This window comes from Thunnus maccoyii, chromosome 20 (genome assembly GCF_910596095.1).
Source record: "Thunnus maccoyii chromosome 20, fThuMac1.1, whole genome shotgun sequence".
Lineage (NCBI taxonomy): Eukaryota > Metazoa > Chordata > Actinopteri > Scombriformes > Scombridae > Thunnus > Thunnus maccoyii.
In genome coordinates this window covers 5,456,088-5,476,603 of record NC_056552.1, presented here as the reverse complement: position 1 = coordinate 5,476,603, position 20,516 = coordinate 5,456,088, and the positions used below count along the sequence as shown (strand labels likewise).

At 37.3% G+C, this 20,516-nt stretch overlaps 3 protein-coding genes across 4 annotated transcripts; 2 read left to right on the top strand and 1 right to left on the bottom strand.

Moving 5' to 3' along the window:
* Positions 1-970: 970 nt before the first annotated feature.
* Positions 971-9,102, top strand: prr15lb (proline rich 15 like b). 2 transcript variants are annotated; one of them, XM_042398219.1, is made up of 2 exons: positions 971-1,132; positions 7,215-9,102. In XM_042398219.1, the coding sequence occupies exon 2, from the start codon at positions 7,242-7,244 to the stop codon at positions 7,575-7,577; it is 336 nt and encodes a 111-aa protein (XP_042254153.1). In that variant the 5' UTR covers positions 971-1,132; positions 7,215-7,241; the 3' UTR covers positions 7,578-9,102. The 2 variants fall into 2 exon arrangements, with proteins under 2 accessions (XP_042254153.1, XP_042254152.1); XM_042398218.1 differs by lacking the exon at positions 971-1,132 and adding an exon at positions 6,700-7,042.
* Positions 9,103-9,992: 890 nt separating this feature from the next.
* On the bottom strand, positions 9,993-14,472 carry pnpo (pyridoxamine 5'-phosphate oxidase). The gene is made up of 7 exons (XM_042398216.1): positions 14,017-14,472; positions 12,892-13,016; positions 12,698-12,797; positions 11,842-11,895; positions 11,613-11,741; positions 11,464-11,534; positions 9,993-11,356 (listed from the first exon to the last, which is right to left on the bottom strand). The coding sequence occupies exons 1-7, from the start codon at positions 14,236-14,238 to the stop codon at positions 11,191-11,193; spliced, it is 867 nt and encodes a 288-aa protein (XP_042254150.1). The 5' UTR covers positions 14,239-14,472; the 3' UTR covers positions 9,993-11,190.
* mrpl10 (mitochondrial ribosomal protein L10) lies at positions 14,080-20,018 on the top strand. Its single transcript, XM_042398217.1, has 6 exons — positions 14,080-14,167; positions 15,734-15,828; positions 16,058-16,230; positions 17,513-17,677; positions 18,125-18,269; positions 19,426-20,018. The coding sequence occupies exons 1-6, from the start codon at positions 14,124-14,126 to the stop codon at positions 19,650-19,652; spliced, it is 849 nt and encodes a 282-aa protein (XP_042254151.1). The 5' UTR covers positions 14,080-14,123; the 3' UTR covers positions 19,653-20,018.
* Positions 20,019-20,516: the final 498 nt, after the last annotated feature.

Below are 20,516 nucleotides of genomic sequence, written 5' to 3'. Positions count from 1 at the left end.
AACAATCTGACGTCAGTTTGATGGAGAAGTTGAAGCCACTTTGCAAATGAAGTGTTCAAAGCAGGCTGAAGCCCTGGCTGTTGACTTTCACCTCATGTTTTGGAAAGTTGACCACATTTAACAGAGACATCTGACATCATAACAGCATAGAAATAACAGAAAATCACATAAAACATGAAATGTCCCCTTTAAGGAGTTAAAAGGGACTTTCTGTAATTCCCCTTTCTTGTCATTAATCCCATCCACAGCATCATACTGTAGACAAATCCCTTACTGTATATTCTTTCACTGAAAACTACAGTAATAACATAACATTTTGATGTCTCGTGAACTCCAAGCTGCATATAAGTAAAAATAGCTCAACACTCCCATTAAATCCCTGCAAGTGCAGCAGCAGCGTCTCTCAAATGGCCTAATATCAGGTCATTTGAATGCTAACCAAACTTGCAAAGTAAGCATCCATTCGCTGTGTGTGATTTTACGCAACCTATGCAAAACATCAGGGGCGCTCACCTCACCCAGATTATCTTTTAGAGTCCTTCCTCTCTCCGTGTCGTTCTCTCTCTCTCTCTCTCTCCAGCTTAAAGTAATTACTTAGAGTTGTGTAACAGGAACGGGAAAACTCAAATACAAAGATGGCTTTATTCTGCATCCAAACTCCACATTAAAACAGGATCGTTTTTTTTAAAGTGAGGCCGATAAAGGGAATTTATTTGCAGTTTTTGGAAAGCTGCTCACCTCTCAAGTTCACATTAACTCTGTCGTCAGTAATCTTGATGTGCGGACTGCCTGGAGAAAGGTTTCACTAAATCACATGGCTGCAACATTTAGTCACTCATGCACTTAGCTGGGGCGGGTTTGAAGGTGTGTTTATGTGTGTGTGTGTGTGTGTGTATTTGAGGAGGGTGTGTGCTAGAGTGGAGTCGAGGGTATAGAGGGACAAGGTGAGGTAGAGGCAGAGAGGAAGAGATGCTGCACCTGTGCACGATCACCTGAGAAGAAGAATTACAAAACACACACAAAGAGAGAGAGAGAGAAAGAGAGAAAGAGCGAGGAGTTAAAGTATTTATAAGCATGGCGGGACAGTTTCACATCTGAGAGAATCTCCATCAGCCAGCTCGTTGTCAACAAGGTAAGAAAACATATGTGTTCACCTAAAGGCTATTTTATGTGTCTAACAAACTAAACAAACTGTTCCTGTTAGTGTTTTATGTGCTTGGTAACGTGTCACAATGTATATTTTCCTCAGATAAGATCTAGTAACAGTAACACATTTGGTTGAACATACTGACAACTTTCTCCTACATTTATAAAATGCAACATGTCAAAGTTTGTCGAGTATAGAACGATAAAGTTTGCATCTTATTTTTAGTGTTGTCCACCAACTTTTATCCAGATGGCAGAGCTACAACAATTTTGCAATTAATTGACTAGTTGATTGACAAAAAAATAAATCAGCAAATAATCATTTAGGTAATTGTTCAAGCAAAAACGCCAAACATCTGGTAGTTTCAGGTTCTCAAATGTGAGAATTTGCTGCTTTTACTTGTCTCACATAACAATAAATTGAATATTTTTGGGTTTTGAACTGTTGGTTGGACAAAGCTTGAGTTATAGCAAACTGTGATAGACATCTTTACAGGATTCTGATGTTTTATAGACCAATCAATTAATAAAAAAAGATTCATTTATTACATTTCATTTGTTTATTCATTAAGACGATGCACATTAAGTAGCATTTCTGGAAATGTGCCAGCTGGCTAATTTTCAACTGCAGTCCTTTGGCAAGATGTTCCGAAACCAATAAAGGGTTGGTTAAAAATTACAGACAGAAGACAATAAGATGCCAGTAAAACAGTAAAACATGATGCATGACACAGTTGGAACCCTACAAGATGGAGACTGGCATTCAGTGCCTGACTTTATGAAATAATATAAAAAAAGGAATTAAAATATTAGAAAATGTAATTATATGAAAAAACAATAGCTGAGTTTGAGCTGGTGACACTATATAAGTGAGAATTATACACATTTCTCAGTCCAAGATCACACCAAACTAGACTTTAATGACTTTATAACTTTTTAATGTTTATTGGTTATTGTTGATGTAACCATTAGATACAGTATCACTTGTTATATAGATGTGACGGCACGTGGAAACAACCAGAGAAGAAACAATTAAAAGGAATTATAGACGCTCATGTTTATCCATATTAACTTTATTATAAACATCCGTCAAAAAGCTCTTCAGCAACTCATTCAACTTTGCTGCCACGGGTCAACAGTGAAGCTGGCACACGGGACGAAACCCGAGAATCTAATGAACCTTCAGCTCAATTATGAGGGCAGCGCGGCCCTCGGTGCCCTTGGAGCCTCCTCTCTCTCTCTCTCTCTCTCTCTTTCTCTCTACAGCTCAAACATTATGTTATTCAAAGGCTTCGCAGCTGGTTAGTGATTTCCAAATGTGGCCACAGTGTTCCTTTCCCTGCTGTGATCTGTGAGGCTTTGCTGAGTGGCTCACCTTCACATAACAGAATGCATGGTAACTTATTAAAGAGAACTATGGAGGGCCTCCTTTAAGTCAACATGGGTTTTTTGTCTCAAAGGTCACATCTAAGACAAACATGGAATACTAAAAGAAATATGTGTGCATATTGTACCGCTATGTTCTCTTACTTAACGTGGTGTGAAAGTGCTGCTCTAGCCTCTTTAGTTAGTTTGTTCTGCAGAAACTGGCTGATGGAAAGTCAACAATACTATGTAAATGCTCTGCAAACGTTTGTTATGGAGCAACTTGCCTTTTGTTAAAGACTGAACAACATCAATGGCGGTGAATTCAGCAAGAGAAAAAAGGAGGAACAATTTAAAAAAGGGGGCTAATTTTAGAATTAGTGCTTGAATTAAACACTTGAAGTAAACACTTTGGTATGAGATGGTTTCTGCGGCCACTGGGGAACTCACAAAAGCTCCTTTTGGTCATCAAGACGATCTGTTACCTGAGTGTCAGGTCAGAAATAAGTGTAATTAAGCATTAATGGGCCAAGACGTAACTTAAGGTCCAGAAGAATAAAGCACAAAGGCTCTTATGTAAGTGTTCAAAGTGTAAAATTACACGCTTAAAGTTACTTCAAACTCTATCACAACATTACATCAAAAATCTCGCCAGTTGTTTCCAACACTGTGTCTTGAACCTTTGCACTACCTGTGTGTGCCCGGTGACTAATATCACATGGTTCAGATAAGAGTAAGATGAGTGTTTCTGCAAAGGGCATGTACCCTTTATTTGCATAGGTGCTCCATGATAAAAATGAGCATACCAGAAGAGGATTTGTGTAGTTCCTGTCAGCCCTCGTGCACTGGAACGTGTTGCGTTGATGAAACTCGGGAACTTTTGTTTATCTATACTATTTTTATTTCATTTGCAGTTCAAAGTTTGAAGTTTATTCTTGTTTTAAATGTACTTGGATGCCGTACTGCAATACGTAATTTAAAAGCTTCACTACTTTGATGATAAACTTATTATACATGGTGTGTTATGGCATGTTACAACTAGAGAGTTTGGTTTTGTGTGATAGATAGATATAATTGTTATCCTCAAGCAGAAATTTGTCTCCACAGTGTGCATTATGCAAAAAAACAAACAAAAAAAAAAACAACCAATCAAACAATTTCACCGCTATACGAGTGCATACATTCAGACAAAAAGACCACTGTAAGTGTGATCTGATTAGCAGGTTATGGAACTGAAAGCCACTATAGCAAAGGGGACAGAACTTCTGCTAAAATGTGTCATTTTCCACCTAAGAGTCCTGGATCTGAAACCATAAAAAAAAGTGAAAAATGGACTGAGGGGGTGTCCAGTGTTACTCATGTGTTACTTTTCCACGTGAAATTATTCAGCATGATGTGATGTAATCAATTTTGAGTGTTTGAATAAAACTTCCTTTAGTAGACCATCAAAATTCACTCTTAGTTGCTTTTGTTTGACAGTTGACATTGGCGATAAAGACAGGAAACATGGGGGGAGAGAGTTGGAGGGGTTTGACATGCAACAAAGGTTCCCCCGCCAGAATAAACCTATTATAGGTGCCATAACCACTAAGCTGCAAGAACGCCCTGAAAGTTCATCTTTGACCTTAGAAAAAAACATTTTTTTTAATATTAAATCCACTTACCATTTTTTACAACTCAATCTGCTAATAAAGATTGTGATATGTGGTTGAAAGTTCTGAAAAAAAGACAATAAGACTTTGAGTTAAGAACTCTCTCTAGTTGTTTAATCCAACATCAAAGTACAGGTGTTTCCATCAGTTATGAGTGTTTCTAGATGTGTTTATTTAAAGGGGACATATCATGCACATTTACAGGTCTATATTTATAATCTTAGGCTCTACTGGAATATCTTTGCATGATTTACAGTTCAGAAAACTCCTTATTTATCTTCTACTGGCCCTTTATGTAGCCCCTCAGTTCATCCTCTGTGTGAAACAGGCCGTTATAGCTCCTGTCTCTTTAAGGCCCGCCTCCTGATGACCCCACTCTGTTCTGATTGGTCAGCTCCCTGAAGCTTCTGCTTGCTCCAGAGGCTACGTAAACAAACAGCAGTAGCAGGATTTCACTTCTTTTTCTTGCTCTTTACTTCAAATAAACTTCTCAAATACATCTGTACATGTTGGAGCCTGAATCTGATTCAAAATAGGCAAGTGGACAACGCGAACACTCATGGAAAAACCTTAGCAACAAAGGTTACGTAACAGACATTCATTTATGGGCATGTGCAACGAGCCGACACCAGCTTGTCGGCAAAGTAGAAAAAACCTCCGCAAACAAAGCATTCAGAGCAGACTGAAGCCCTGGCTTTTGATTTGCAGGCAGCATTTCTACATATATTCACTTCAAGTTTATGAACTTTGACCGTGTTTAACATCCAACATCATAACAGTATAAAAATAACAAAAAGCATGATATGTCCCCTTTAAGATATTTTTTAAACATTACATCATGCACCTGTTTATGATCCTCTTCATGTCGTCAAAGACTGAATCAATACTCAGTTAATAAGGAAGTTATTTGAGCAATTATGGCTGCCAGGTGTAGACTGTGTGTCTACATGCGTCCATAAATTTGAATTCCTGTGTCTGGAATCATAAATAGATAATCCAGAGGCCCACTTTTACTTTGTGATGCTGTTATATAACAAGTTTCTGAGCTCCTGAAGTATCACTAAGACAACAGCTTGCTTCTTCATTGGTCTGACTTCATATCAGATCACATGGGAGGGACAGAGGATACTCTTCAGATGCTCATTAATTTATCAGCAGAGAGCAGAGTGTCGGGTGTCCCCTTCCCTCCATTAGGTTACACCTTCAATGTGGCAACAATGAAAAGAAGCCATTCAGGATTACTGTCGTCTCTCTAAGGACGGGTCTGATAGGTGCGACCAGTACAGGAGAATCCAGAGCCGCAGTGTCATTTGTCAGTATGAGCTCAAGTAGGGCTGCATCTACTGGTTATTTTCTCGATTAATCAATTAATCATTTAGTTAACAAAATGTTAAAAATGGTGAAAGAAAAAACACATTCACAATGTCTCAGAGCCCAAATATTTAAAATTTGTGACATATATGATAAAAAAACAGAAAATCGTCATATTTGAGAGGTTAGAGGTTGAGAATTTTTGGCACTTTTTTCTTGAAAACTAACTGAAACGATTAACCGATTATCAAAATAATTGTTGATAAATTTTCTGTGGATCAACTCATCAATTAATCAACTTATCATTGCAGCTCTAAGATCAAGCTAATTTAATATAAATCTATACAAATCATACTGCGTGGTCTACTGTATTAAGGCCAAATTTAGACCTGATTTTGAAATTTCCTTCAAGGTTATGATCAATGGTGAAAAGTTTATTTACTCTGTATTTAAGTACAATGTCGACATACTTGTACTTTATTTGAATATTTCCATACTTGTGCTGTACTACATTTCAAAAGGAACTCTTGTACTTTTTACCTCAATTTATTTATTTGACAGCTATAGCTACTCGTTACTTTACACATTACGATTCTATATACAAAATATAAGATTGTACATATTGCTTTACAAAAACCAACTGACTGCATATCAAACTAATACATCAGAAATAATAATATAATGATATAATATATGGAAATTTAACAATGAAAGGTGCATTTATTCTCCATAATGAGTAGTTTTACTTTTAATACTTAAGGTGCATTTTACTGAAAATTTTTGAATGCAGGTCTCTTACTTAAATACTTTTTTTCACTTCTTCTTTCAAAAGTTTTTGCTTGTCTTTGAGTAAAATATGTATCATCTGCTTTTGTCATTGGATGCTTCATCAAGCACTTTGTAACACGGGTTTTGAAAAAGGTGCTATAAAGATTCTTCTTCTTACTTGTAATGAAGTATTTTTACATTGTAGTGATGCCATTTTTACTAGAGTAAATTATTCATCCACCATGTTAATATATATTTACCAGCCACTTTATAACAATACGAGATACTGATGCTTCAGTCTCACAGAGTTTGCTTCATCAAATTCATCATCAACATCACATTTTATCTCTTCTAATGTTGTTTCAAAGCCTTAGGAGAAAAACTAAGCGCCTTTATTATATGTTAAAAAAAAAAAAGTCTAGAATTATTGAAAATATCTGAGGCACTCAAGAAATAAATTTAAAAAGCCTTTAATACTTCATGGCTACTAAGTCATAGTTAAAAACATGCCTACGCATTTGAACCATTAAGGCCTTCATCATGGCAAGTACATGGTACGTCATGACAAATAGTCCTTGTCTACACACATTCAAATTTAAAGATATTTAGTCTAAAAAATATCAGAATCAGCCTTTAAAACCCACCATGTGTCATTTGTGTGTAGTTGTAAACTTCTCCTCAGGTTATTGAAAAATGCCCAAATTCTCAGAAACGATATGGAGGACATCACCTTAGTGTCCTCAATGATATACAGAAGCTACAAGTCTGTTCAGGATGGCAACATGATCCCTTCAATAAATGTAATTCCCAACATCCCATCAAGCAAACAGTTATCTGAAATGTGCAGAGGAGGAACCTTCTCAAACTACTGCATATAATGTATCTTATGCTCACTGAAATATTCATGTCAAATAGCTATAACTATTGTTTCAGTTTGTCTTCAGTCCTAAGTGTCTGCTCTGTGCCACACAGGTCAGTCTTCCAGTCTCTGTCGGTGCCATGGCTGACCAAAGCTGGTGGAAGCTGACCTTCTCACGCAAAAAGAAATCTGAATCCAAGGTCCTGTACGAGATCCCGGCCGAGTGCGGCAGCAACACTGGGCATAAAGAGCACTCGAGCAATAATCCCCCTCCGGACCGTATGGACAGCCAGTTCAATGCCAGACTGGAGAAGATTGTAGATAAATCTGCCACCAAAGGCCGCCACGTCAAGGTCTCCCACTCTGGTCGCTTCAAGGAGAAGAAGAAGGTCCGCGCCACGCTGGTGGAGAACCCAAATCTGTTCGCAGAGCACAACCTCAGTGACGAGAACCATAAAATGAAGACTGAAAAATAGCAAACATGGTCACAAACACCAGAATGCACATACTTGATCACAGTTGTGTCATACATCAGCATCACACTCATAAAAGCTTGAAGGGGTAAAATATGTACTAGCACAACCACATTGGCATGACATTTGCAATGTGCGGGGTGGATAAACATGCACCACACCCAGGTAGATACTGTAACCAGAGGACTCACGCCTAAACAAACAACTGCTATCAACATCAGACATTTACAGAAGTGAGGGGAGGCTAAACAAGCACTTGAGACATTTTTCTTTGAAATTTTGTAAACATTGTTACTCCAAAACTGAAAGTACACTCTTTCAATAACTTTTATGGCCTCATATTGTTGTTATATATCTTCAAAAATGATCTGTGACTCTGCCTAACCTCATGCAAACATCCTTATGAATGAATTGTAAACATGATTGCAATTTAAATTTTTTTTTATTATAATGGCTGTAGAGTTTGGGAATAAAACCTCCTTTTTTATGTCCCACACAATCAGTACATAAGGGAAGATAGAGCTTTGCACAGTGCAACCAAGGCAGGAGATTTTTATTGCATTTTTACAACCAAAGCAAATTAAGGCTTGATTTAGCACTGTGGATACTCCACAGATTTGTTAAATTAACATTTGTTGTTTATATCATCTTTTCTGAAATCCTGCAAAAAAAAAAAGTGTATTTTGTTTTTAATAAATTTGACAAGATGTGTTATTATAAAGGAGTACTTTGTGTTTGTGTGGTGGCATTTGCAAGAAGAGGTATTTTTGCTGAATTATTTCAACATTAGTGTTATTTATTCTTCCAAAAGTTCAGTATGTCTGACCTTTAAAGTTATGGATAGGATTAGATTTAGTTTACAGTTTGGGAAAGAGTTACACTGAGTTTTGAAGTTGAAATATTCATGTCCAACATTAAGCAGGGAAACTCTCCACTAGTAGAAAGTGTTTTTATTCAGTTTTAATGGAGCTAGCTTAATGGTTTCCCGTTGTTTTTGCTTTGCTCACTGTTTTAGTTTTAATCAGTTATGCTAACATCGACATTTCCAATGTTAACCTTAAATCAAATGAATAATATGAGAGGGGTCACTCATCAAAAACCTATCAACTTATCACAATTATTACCAATTAAAAGCCAAAGCTAACGTTAGCTGATGTCAACCATTTAAACTTCAATACTTTTGTGTTTTCAGACCATTTCTTAAAAAAATTAGCAGAGAAACTTTTGTTAGACAGTGTATTTATGTAGTTTTAATTAAGCTAATTTAGCGGTTTTTGCTTTAGCTCACCGTTCTAGTTTTGAACAGCTAAGCTAACATTGTCATCGCGCTAACTCATGTTAGCTTGCTGTTTATGTACAAAGTGTATTTAACTCAAAACTGTTTTAATTAATTTCTCCATAGCAATAAACTGAAAATATTGTGAGCTTGTTGCCTGACTTGTTAAAACAGTATGAATCAGCATTTTCAACCATAAATCAAGTGACTATTGTGAGAGGGGTCACTCATCAAAAACCTACCAACTTCTCACAATTATTACCAATTATGAGCTAAAACTAGCTGATATTAACCATTTAAACGTGCATTAATGAATATTTTTTATTTTTCTTAGGCAAATTTTCGTTAGAGTATTTATTCAATTTTAAAGAAGCTAATTTAGTGGTTTCCCTTTTTGCTTTAACTCATTAGTTTTAAACGGTTATGCTAACATTACTTGTCAGCGTGCTAACTCATAGCTTGCTATTTATGTCCAAAGTGCATTCTAGTGGCTCAAAACTGTTTTGATTAACTGTTATTCATATCTCCATAGCAATAAGCTAAAAATATTATGAGGTTGTTGGCTGACTTAAGATAGCACAAATCAATGTTTTTCAACCATAAATCAAGTGACCATTACATACATCATATCATAATTATTAACAATTATAAGCTAAAGCTAGCTGATATTAATCATTTAAACTCACATGAATCAATATTTTGGTGTTATCCGATTGCTTTTTAATAAACTACCCTCCTTATGTAAACATATGGAGGGAAAAACACAACATACTGAGCAGTTACCACATGTTAATCTGTGTGACATCATTCTTTTTGGTTCACCGGGGCAAGTCTGTTATTTCATCTGAGTCTGTGTTGGCTGGTTTTGTTGACATGGAGATAGTAATCAGACACTGACATTTGATAGCAGGTGCCTTGCTTCTACATTTTGTGATAAGACATTCAGTACAATACGTCAGTTCACAGACTGACTGAAAGTGCTATTTAGTCATCCATAAAAACCCTCTAATCAGCTGGCAGTGTTTCCAGTGACTACGGTATATTTCTTCTGTTGAGTCTGAAAATACTTCTGTTTCATTGATCTTTCATATTCTCAAATGTTGCACTGCTGACATCTGCTGGCCACAAAACACACTTAGTCCTGAGTTACAAATTAAACTTTATTACTGGCTGTAATTCAAGACAGAAAAAAATATATTCCTCCATCAGTAAACAATAAACATCAATATTATTCTCAAACAGTACAAGACATTCATAATGCACATGACAGTTGGCACAATCAACATCATCAGCTCTTTTAATGTCATTATTAGAAGGCAGTTGGACCCACGGTCATAGATACATCAACACATAATGAATATAAGTCAGATGTCAAGGCTATATGAATAATTTGGAAACACTTTATTTTACAAGTGCCATATATCCCTATAATTCCCTAAAAAGGGGATTATGTAACTTTAAAGTCATATGAAGGTTCCTGGAAAGGACAACTGTACATAATTTGGAACTAATTATAGGGAAAATGGAGACAGCTGTTCAGTGTACTTCCAATTGCTATTATAAGATAGAGAATATTTTAGGCATTGAAATTTGTCCACAGGCAAGTATACAAGTCAACACGTATGGAGTATAAAGTTTCCAATAATAAAATAATCACAGATTAATATTTGCGTATAAATTGAGCCATTATTTCAAGGAAATTCCTCTGGAAATTCAAAAAATGCTAATAAGTTCAACTCAACTAAATAATCCCCCATTTTCCTTATAATCAGTACCAAATAACCTTCCTTATTAAATTATTGGGAAATTAGAGATCCATGAAGTAAAGTATTACCACTTATGTCAACATTAAAAATGAATTAAAAGTGAACATTGTGCTTTTCAAAACAGTTCAAGACAATGCTGTCGAATGACCGACTTTTACTGTCAATGATTATTGAACAAGACCAGCTGGAGTTTGCTCTCCTGTGGCGGTCAGTGCACTTCCTGTAAATCACACAGCCAGCAGCTTTTCATTTCATAACACATGGCAACTGTAAATCTGTACGGCGGTTAGGTTGCATCACATCTTTCTTATCCACAGTTATAGTGGAAAAACCTTTACTGACAACCAGAACTTCTCACTGTTAGGTTCAATGAAACACAATGATGTTTGGCCTTGTTGGTGAGTTACAGTAGCACCTATTTAATCCACATCAAATAGTTCCCATTAGCACCTACATGAGCGGTAACTTCAAATGAGGTAAAGACGAAGATTTTTTTTTTTTAATCAATGATGAGTTCATATTCTAGATGAAATGTCAGTCTTGTCCTGTATATGACATCTTGTTGACATACTTCTCATGGAGACAGTCGCTGGTAAACCCAGTCGCCCTCGGCGGCGTGCTGAAACTCTCCCAGCTCGGTCTCTCCGTCCTTCGGCTTGGTGAAGACGATGCGGTCGTGGAGTCTGTTGGTCTGACCCTGCCAGAACTCGATCAAGTAAGGCTTGACGATGTAGCCGCCCCTGTTAGCGAAGCATGTCACGAGACAGTCTGAACATTGTGAACAAGAATCTTAAAAAGGTAAAAATATATCAAAGCTTATTCACTTTTAGTGTGTTTTAGTGCTTACCAGTAGTCAGGCATAGGCACTTCTGTATCCTTGTATTTCTCCTCTAGTTCCGCATTTTTCTGCCTTAGATACTAAAAGAAAGGACACGATGAAATTCAGCCTTCAGCATTTATATGTCACCTATAACTTAATATATTTTTGTTCCTTACATCTCTGTTGGGAACAGGAGTGCTTTGTCTGCTCACAACGGCCCCGATCTGGCTGCTCTTTGGTCGTGAGTGGAAGTAATCACAAGAGCTCTGATAGGGGATCCGCTCCACGTTGCCCTCAATACGAATCTGCAAACCAGAATTCAAATACATTCATATTAATTATATAAGAAAAAAAAAATCCACTGAAATGATATCAATGAGACAGTAGGTGATGCTGCACTCGTACCTGTCGGTTAAGAGGCTCCCAGTAGAAGACTAAACACGCGTATGGATTACTCTCCTGTGGATGAAGGACAGATCGTTAGGGCCGACATTAAAGAGTTAAACACCAAATCACACAAAGGAAGCACATAGTGTACTGAAAAAATAATATTTCAGTCATTGACCTTCGTCAGTCATCAACTCAGAGGCCATTTTTATGTTGTTGTAAGCAAATATCCTGTTTTATATCTTTCAGTCTGTTTTGTTAAAGATCAACTTGATCCTCTTATCATGCAGTTTTCCTGTATTTAGCATATTGTCATGTATGTATTTGTTATTGTATTCTGTTCCTTTTACATCTGGCCTTGTGAAGCATGTTGTTATTGCTGATATAAATAAACTTTATTACTATTATAATTATTATTATTGCCATATGACTCCTGAGATATATAATTTTACACATTTGCAAGTTATGCCAGAGCAATTTAAAGAGTAAGGACTGTAAATCATAGTTACAACAGTTATTTGTTAGTTTTATCTGATTTAATTGCACTCACCTGTTATTTTTCTACTACTATTGTTTATTACTTGTTGTATTTGATGGTTTTTATTGGTTTTCTGTTGGATGAGTCTGCAAATGTGTCTGTTTTTGCCACGTTACAAGCTAAATGATCCCATGCAGGACATTAAAGAGTGAAAGACTAAACTAAACAAAACAGAAGCAGCTATACAGGTGAGCCAGTATGAGGAAGACACCAATTCACAGTGCTAACTTTAGATAAGATTTGACAGTGACCTTATTTAGTGAGTTTTAAGGCCACACAAGATCACTTAAAGAGGCACAAAGAGTCCAGATTGTCAGAAAGAGACGAGTTACTAACCAGCTCATTACCCTTCCGGCTCTCGTAGTTTGTAAAGAATCTAAAACCTTCGTTGCTGTAACCTTTGAGGAGGACCATGCGGGCAGATGGGCGTCCGTCTCTGTACAGACAGAAACACAACAAAAGTTGACACTGGATTGTGACACCTGTGAAAGTTAATCATCACATTCATCTCAGGTGGTGTGTTAACCTACTTGGTGGCTGTGGAGATGCACATAGCGTTGGCCTCTCCAATTGCAGGGCACTTTGTGGCGTCATCAAACCAGTTTCCAAATTGCTTGACTGGATCCAGAGACACAAGCTGACTCTCCTCGAAGCACTGAGAAGAAAATAATCAACTGTATATAAATGCACAAGGAAACAGACACCACTAGTCTGACATAAACTTCAGATTTAACATTTCTAAATATGCTGTACAATCAAGAAACATCTACAGAGCAGAGAGCATGAAAACAGTGGATCACATATTGTACTAGAGCTGCAACAAGAAGTCAATTAATCGATTGGTCGTTCAGAGTTTGATAATCGTTTTGAGTGATTTTTTTTTAGAGGAAAATGTGCAAATTCTCTGGTTCCAGCTTCTAAATTGTGAATATTTTCTGGTTTCTGGTTTCTGGTCCTCTGTGATAGTAAACTGAATATATTTGGGTTGTGGACTGTTGGACGGGACAAAACAAGACATTTTATAGTTGTATCTTGGGCTTAAGGAAACAGCGATTGACATTTTTCACCACAACTAATCGATTAATCGTGAAAATAATCAATCGTTGAATCAATAATGAAAATAATACTTAGTTGTAGCCCTAGTACTGACTAAAATGCGTCTGTGTCACCAAATATGAAAAAAAAACCCTCAATACCAAAAACTACCATTGGTCAAATTTGTGACCTTGATTCAGATAATGTATTATTTTATCATTAAATGATAATTTTACCAATTTTAAACTGTTTTTTATGTGAACTTCTTGTACAAGCTACTTCCGTTTAGACAACATTTGGCTTCTTCGGTTGAATGAGAAAATGTTCTGTACAAAAACATGTTCACAATCCTCAAAATAAGATGTAAAATGTTTGCACTGATATCGGCAAAACACAAGTCGATACACAGATGAATCGACAATGAAAATATTCATTGGTTTGCAGCCCTACAATGCACTTAAAACAGTTGGATTAGATAAAAATAGCAGGCTACACATTGCACATATAGTATATGTGCATCTAACATTGGATTTATGGCACTTTGACCTTGCTGAACAGCTGGTTAAGGTATAAGACTCAGTATATGTCTTGCAGATTACTCAAGTCTTTTGAGCGCTCACCTCCTCGTCTCCTTTGTATTTCTTCCTCATGTCACTCAGGTCCATGCTTGTGCGGTCACTCGTCGCTTTTCTGGTGAATTTCAGTGCAAAATCACTCTGGCGGCCAAATGTCAGAGAGGTTTGGGACGGAAGATATCTACCAAATAAACTGGTATGTCTCAATAAATCCTTACTGAGTATGCGCCTCATGCTTGTCAAATTGGTACTGACGTAACGGCGCATTCTGCATTACGTAAAAACATTATGAAAACGCGCGATGAGTTGTGGAACAGGGACACATTTTGAGGTTTAACACCGATTTTTACCGATTTTTAAAGTCACAATCTCAAACTTAACCTTTGGCTGAGTGGAAATATAGAGTTTGTGTACACAGTAGATTTGATTTTACCACCAAAAACCCGTAAAGCGATGATACCGATGATTAAAACTACACAGCGATGCATGACGCTGCATTCAAGTCATGTCGTACAGATGACCACCGAGCGGGAAAACCGTTACCGCCATTGTCATAGTTGTATCCTCCGGTTAAAAACATCATATTTAGGGGATTACTGAAAGCTACATATCCCACATTAAAAAATAACTGCATATGTGTGAACAAAGCTACTACAGATGGCAATTACATCTAAATACAACTCAATATTAACATGAATGCATAAAGATTTAGCTAATTAATATACATTATTTAATATACGCAATATACGTTTGTCTATGGATTCACTTGTTAACAATATTCAAATAAACAGCGGTGTAAGAAGTACACAGATTCTTTACTTAAGTAAAAGTATGTAAAAATACTCCATTACAAGTAAAAGTCCTTTATAAAAATCCTACTAGAGTAAAAGTACGTAAGTATTATGAGCTTGATGTAGTTAAAGTATTGCAGTAAAAGTAGTGGTTTGGTCCCTCTGACTGATATATTATTATATATGACATCATTAGATTATTAATAGTGAAGCATCAGTGTTAGAGCAGAATGTTACTGTTGTAGCTGCTTGAGGTGGAGCTAGTTTCAACAACTTTATATACAGTTAGCTAGTTCAGTCCAGTGGTTCCTAACATAGGGGTCGGGCCCCTCCAAAGGGTCACCAGATAAATCTGCGGGGTCGTGAGATGATTAATGGGAGAGGAAAGAAGAAAAAACAAAGTTCTGATAGACAAATCTGATCAGTTTTTGGACTTTTTCTCTAATCTTTGATTTTTGGTGAAATATTGGATCATTTGAACATTTATTGAAATGAAAGCATGTGCGAAGTTTAGAGGGAAAAATCACTATTTGGTGGAGCTGTTAACAACTCATAGACATGTGAAATGTGACCCCGACTACACACTGCTTTTTGTAAGACGTCAAAAGCCAAAAAGGTTGGAAACCACTGGTTTCATCTTCAACAATGTGTTGTATTTTAAAAGCTTGTTATATTATCCATTGTGTCAAATCTTCATCTGAAAAGTAACTAAAGCTGTCAAATAAATGTAGTGGAGTAGAAAGTAAATATTTCCCTCTGAAATGTAGTGGAGTGGAAGTATAATGTAGCATCAAATGGAAATACTCAAGTAAAGTACAAGTACTTCAAAATAGTACTTTGATACAGTACTTGAGTATATATATTCAGTTACTTTTCATCACTGCAAATAAGTAACACGATAAAAAAAAAGCTAATTCAGGATTGTTTTGCCACTATTATCTGGTGTGATTGTCTTTCTCCCGACATGACAGTGAATGCAGCATTTGCAGCTATCGTCACTTCCTGAAAACCGTTTTCCTGTCAGACATGGCGGCGACCTTGTGTGCAAAATTACTACCGAAACAGGGTAATGTTGAGTCAATACTACCTTTCTAACATAAACTATCTGTCTGTAGTAAATTATTATTTAGTGTCATGTTTTCTGGAGCCAGTCAACGCTCGCAGTATTAATTATAATGTGTCAGTTAAACTGTTAAACTCAGCTAATGTTAGCAGAGCCGGTTTTCATTCACAGCCAGTGGAGCTGCTATCGGCAGATGTTTAACATGTGTTTGTTGGTGTTTGTGTGTTTTCAGGATGGCTTCCCCTCACACAGAGTGTCCGGCACGGCTCCAAGGCTGTGACTCGCCACAAGAAGCCCATGCACATCCTGAAACAGAAGCTCCTGGCTGTCACTCAGTACATCCCTCCTACACGGGTGGTTCCTCCAGGAGCCTATCCATCAGACACCAACAAAGGCCCAATAAAGGTAACATTCATCCCCTTTTTCTCATCATTTCACTAAATATGAAGGGTCAAGAGCCAGAATATAGTGATGCTGAAGTCAGCTTACGATTCACATTTAAGGGGTTAAGGGGAAAGTTAAAGGGGATCTATTATGCTCATTTCCAGCTCTATGTTTTCATTCTGGGACTCCACTAGAGTCGCTTTGCATGATTCACAGTTTAAAAAAAATCCTTATTTATCTCATACTGGCTCTTTATGCTGCCCCTCAGTTCAGCCTCTGTCTGAAACAGGCCGTTTTACCTCCTGTCTCTTTAAAGCTGGAGTGCAGGACTTTTGTCTCCCCCTTCTGGCAGTGAGAGTAATTACAAAAACACTGTTGACACGTGCTTACGTCACAGGCTCCTCCGTACTCTGTCGCTACTGTTGCGGCTTTACAGTGGCAGATAAATTACTTAAAGGGCAAAATCTCACAAGTACCTTGATATAGATTATGTACCAGAAATACTGTTCTAATTATCAAACTTTATGCCTTTTGCACTGTATTGTTTGCTAGTCTAGAATAGATATCTCACATGTTAGACTGATGTGAGATTATCAGACATTAACCTGTAATTTCACCAGGATTTACACGCTACAGCTGTTCATTCTCTCCACATAAGTCAGTCAGTGGAATAATTTGCTTGGAGAAAGTATATATATGTAGAAGGGTCCATTAATTCTTTTTTGGTACTGACTAAAATGTGTCTGTCGCACTAAATATCAAAACCTGTCAAGTACTGACAGCTTTTACACTTTATTAGAGAATTTGAGGGAAAAATCACCTGATGATGTGACCCAGGTGTGTTTTTCCTATAAGATTTATTGATTATTTTGTCTTCAGATTGGCAGATTGTTCTGTTGGTGCTTATATACAATACATACGCAGGCCTGTTGTCATTTGCTGAGTGAAATGACTGATAAAGGTCACTAGACTGAAACGTATAGCTGTCAATTAAATTTGCAGTAAGTGCTGACTGTGTGTGGGTGTTTTGAACTATTGCTGGATCCCCGTCACACTTTTCTGTTTAAGTACTGAAAGTTGGCGTTAAATGACTAGTTAGATTCGTATTCTTTATATGAATTTCTTATTTAAACCATTCCTCGAAGAAAGGTGTAGCAAAAATGTCGAAAAACCCCAAATGAAACCAGCTCAGTCCTCACCAGAACTATATAAACACTGTGGGTGATGTTATAGGTAAAAGTAGGGAATAAATACTAATGTTTTACTGAAATCGGCTTCAAACTCTTCTCTGTCCTTCTATCAGGAGAGCGATTTGGTTTTACTCATGAAGAAGGATTTGAAGAACGTGTTCCAGGACTGTAAGATGGTCGCTGTGGTTCAGAACAACGCCAGCAGCGCTGAGGACATGATGATCCTGAAGCACAGACTTCATAAACATAACATCACCGTCAAGTTCTTCCCCAACCAGGTAAAAACTGATACGAAACAACATCCATCATCCAGAGGTTTTAATTTGAGCAGCACAAAACCGTTTTAACTACTGAAGAGCCTTAAAACTGTTTGTGGGAAAAACTTTGAACATAAAGTTTTAAAGTAAAATGTTAAAACAGACAGTGACGGTTCCCAGATATTGTTTTATATGCAAACATTCTGTTTTTTTTTAATTTATTTTGGAATATTATAATTGATTTATTTGTGAAATCCATACTTTTTCTCATCAACTCTGCAGTTTTGAAACTACTGCACATGAGTAAAATAACCATTAATCAAAGGTTGAGAAGAGTTTGACTGAGATCTGCAGTGTTTCCTTCACATAAAACACACATCTTGCTCTTAAATATTCATTTTTTTTAGCACATGTTCCTTTGTGGGATCATCAAAGGTTAATCTGATCTTCAACCGTGCTCGTTTCCAGGTGATGCGGTCGTTCCTGCTGGAGAGTGTTTACTCCAACATGGCTCCTCTGTTCATCGGTCCAACGGTTCTGTTCGTGTGTAAAGAGGCGAAGGCGAAGGAGATGCTGTCGACTTTGAGATCCAGCCCACAGATGACGCTCCTCGGTATGTTTTTATCTCTAACTTATGCGAGCAAAGAGGAACTTTAAGAATGCAGAATCATAATTTACGGGTGCTGCAAACAAAGATTGCGCAAACGCGGTGAGAGACTTCCTGAACGTATAAACTGAGAATCACCAAAGGCCAAGAAGCAGTTGATAAGACTGTTGTGTAACCTTCCGTTTATTAATCGGATGATTATTATCTTAATTAACTGATAACTTGTTTAGTTTATAAAATACAAATAAATGTCTGTTTTTCTAGAGAGCACATGATGAGATCTTTCCTACCAGCTTTCCAAATTACAAAGACATTCAGTTTACCATGATATAAAAAAGGAAAATTCTCAAAAAAACCAGCAGAACTGGAGACTTTATTGCTCCTGTTCTGTGTGTTTGCAGAGGAAAATAATAAGTTTAAGTGGTCAAACTAAATGTTTTTGAAAGTTACAGCTTAAGTTAGAGAATTATTGTCATGTCTGATTATCAGTAAGGAAAATTTAGTTTCATAAAATCATTAAAAGACTCTGAAGAGGAAAGAAATCCTCTTCAGAAGATTATTTGCATCTCACAACATTGTGCAAAAAAATAAGATAAGTCAAATGTTTCGATATTACATCTTCATAAGTAGAGACACTGATAAAGATGTAATAATGATTCTTTTGTTTTTTCCTTTGTAAACGGTGTGTGGATCTAATCTGCTGCCATGTAATCTACTCAGATAACAATCATCACTGCGTAGGACAGAATAAAGGTGCAACAATGGTTTTGTTTCATAACATCATCTCATTGGTGACGCAGCTACTAAACGAGTAAACTGGTAATATACTACACTTGTTTAGTGGTTGCAACTTTTTTGCCTGAAAGAACAGTTTTATTGCAGCTGTGACACATAAATAAATTGTATATTTAGCTATAAATTATGTCCATCATTACAAATATTTATCTGAAGTCACCAGAACTCAAATTTATCTCATCAGACTTCTTGTTTTATCTGACCAACAGTCATAAATCCCAAAGTAATTTAATATCAGTGCAAAAGTTGGATCAGTCCATTATTTCCCTGCAGAGCAGCTGTGATGTGATGATGTTCATGAGCTTCTTCTTTACCAGACTGCGATGAAGGCAGCTCCCTCATCACCGCTCTTCTCATGTCTCAACAGGCGCCTGCATAGACAACACGCTGCTGAGCGCTCAGGGCGTGGTGAGCTACTCCAAACTGCCGTCGGTGTCCGTCGTCAGGGGCGAGCTGGTGAGCGGGCTGACGATGCTGACCTCGCGCACGGCCGCCATGCTGCAGCGACACCCGGCTCATCTGTCGGCGCTGCTGCAGCAGTACGTCAAACAGCAGAGCGCCGAGGAGGCTCCTAAAGCCGAGGAGGCCACGTAGAGCTTCAGAAGAACTCACTGGGACTTGTTACCTCGCTGATTAGCAGCCGCCTGGGAAAGATGCGGGACCGTGGGAGTTTGCACACTTGAAAATTTATTTCAGCACCAAAATTCACCCGGAGGTTCAGCTTTTTAGGATTGGAGAAAGTTGTTGAGTGGAGCAGTTTAATTGGCACTAAATTCCTCTGAATCTAACCAGTGTGCCTGTAGAAGCGCCGCGGCTCTTGTTGAACGAAGGAGTCTGGACTGGTTTCAGTGCACCTCAGCCTCTCGGTGGAAGTTTTGAACGGACTGTGCTGTAAAAACATCAGCGATTCCTTTATTTAAGGTTATTGTCATACATAAATAAATCATGTCAACACACAAATTATTTACTCTCAATGGATTTTGTGACTGTTTAATAAGTCTCACATTCACTTATTGCAGGATGTTGATGTTTATTAAGGGCATTGTGTGGTAAGAAATGGATTAAAAAGTCAAGTATTTAATTGGTAACTTCAGTTTAATTCATAATCTGCAAATGCATTCTGATTGAGACGTGTACAGTACCAGCTGGTGCGGCGGCATTGTTGTAAGGCCTTAAGTAGCATCATGAAAACCACTCCAGCCAAAATAAACACAAGTGGTCACATATCCTGACACGTTAATCTGCAGATTACAGTATGTTAATCTGGGTCAGTTAGTCTATTATGGCCTGCTTTTCTGGGAGAGACAGACATTACTCACTTCAGCACCTCACTCCTCCGCAAAAGGAGTGATTATCACAGTTTCAAAAACAAATTTTACAACATGAACTCTCTTTTAGGGGAAATTTGGTGCATATTATCACTATTATCAGGTTAGAATAATTACCACGTCTGGAGAT

Bases quoted from the DNA above. Each gene is read 5' to 3' on its own strand.
- pnpo (XM_042398216.1), bottom strand. From the start codon at position 14,238: ATGCGCCGTTACGTCAGTACCAATTTGACAAGCATGAGGCGCATACTC. The intron at 13,017-14,016 runs GTGAGCGCTCAA...TTTTCTTCTCAG, and splicing joins AATACAAAGGAGACGAGGAG to TGCTTCGAGGAGAGTCAGCT. The intron at 11,896-12,697 runs GTTAGTAACTCG...CTTCATCCACAG, and splicing joins GCCGGAAGGGTAATGAGCTG to GAGAGTAATCCATACGCGTG.
- mrpl10 (XM_042398217.1), top strand. From the start codon at position 14,124: ATGTCAGAGAGGTTTGGGACGGAAGATATCTACCAAATAAACTG. The intron at 14,168-15,733 runs GTATGTCTCAAT...CCGACATGACAG, and splicing joins GATATCTACCAAATAAACTG to TGAATGCAGCATTTGCAGCT. The intron at 18,270-19,425 runs GTATGTTTTTAT...ATGTCTCAACAG, and splicing joins CCCACAGATGACGCTCCTCG to GCGCCTGCATAGACAACACG.
- prr15lb (XM_042398218.1), top strand. From the start codon at position 6,959: ATGGAGGACATCACCTTAGTGTCCTCAATGATATACAGAAGCTACAAG. The intron at 7,043-7,214 runs GTAATTCCCAAC...TGTGCCACACAG, and splicing joins ACATGATCCCTTCAATAAAT to GTCAGTCTTCCAGTCTCTGT.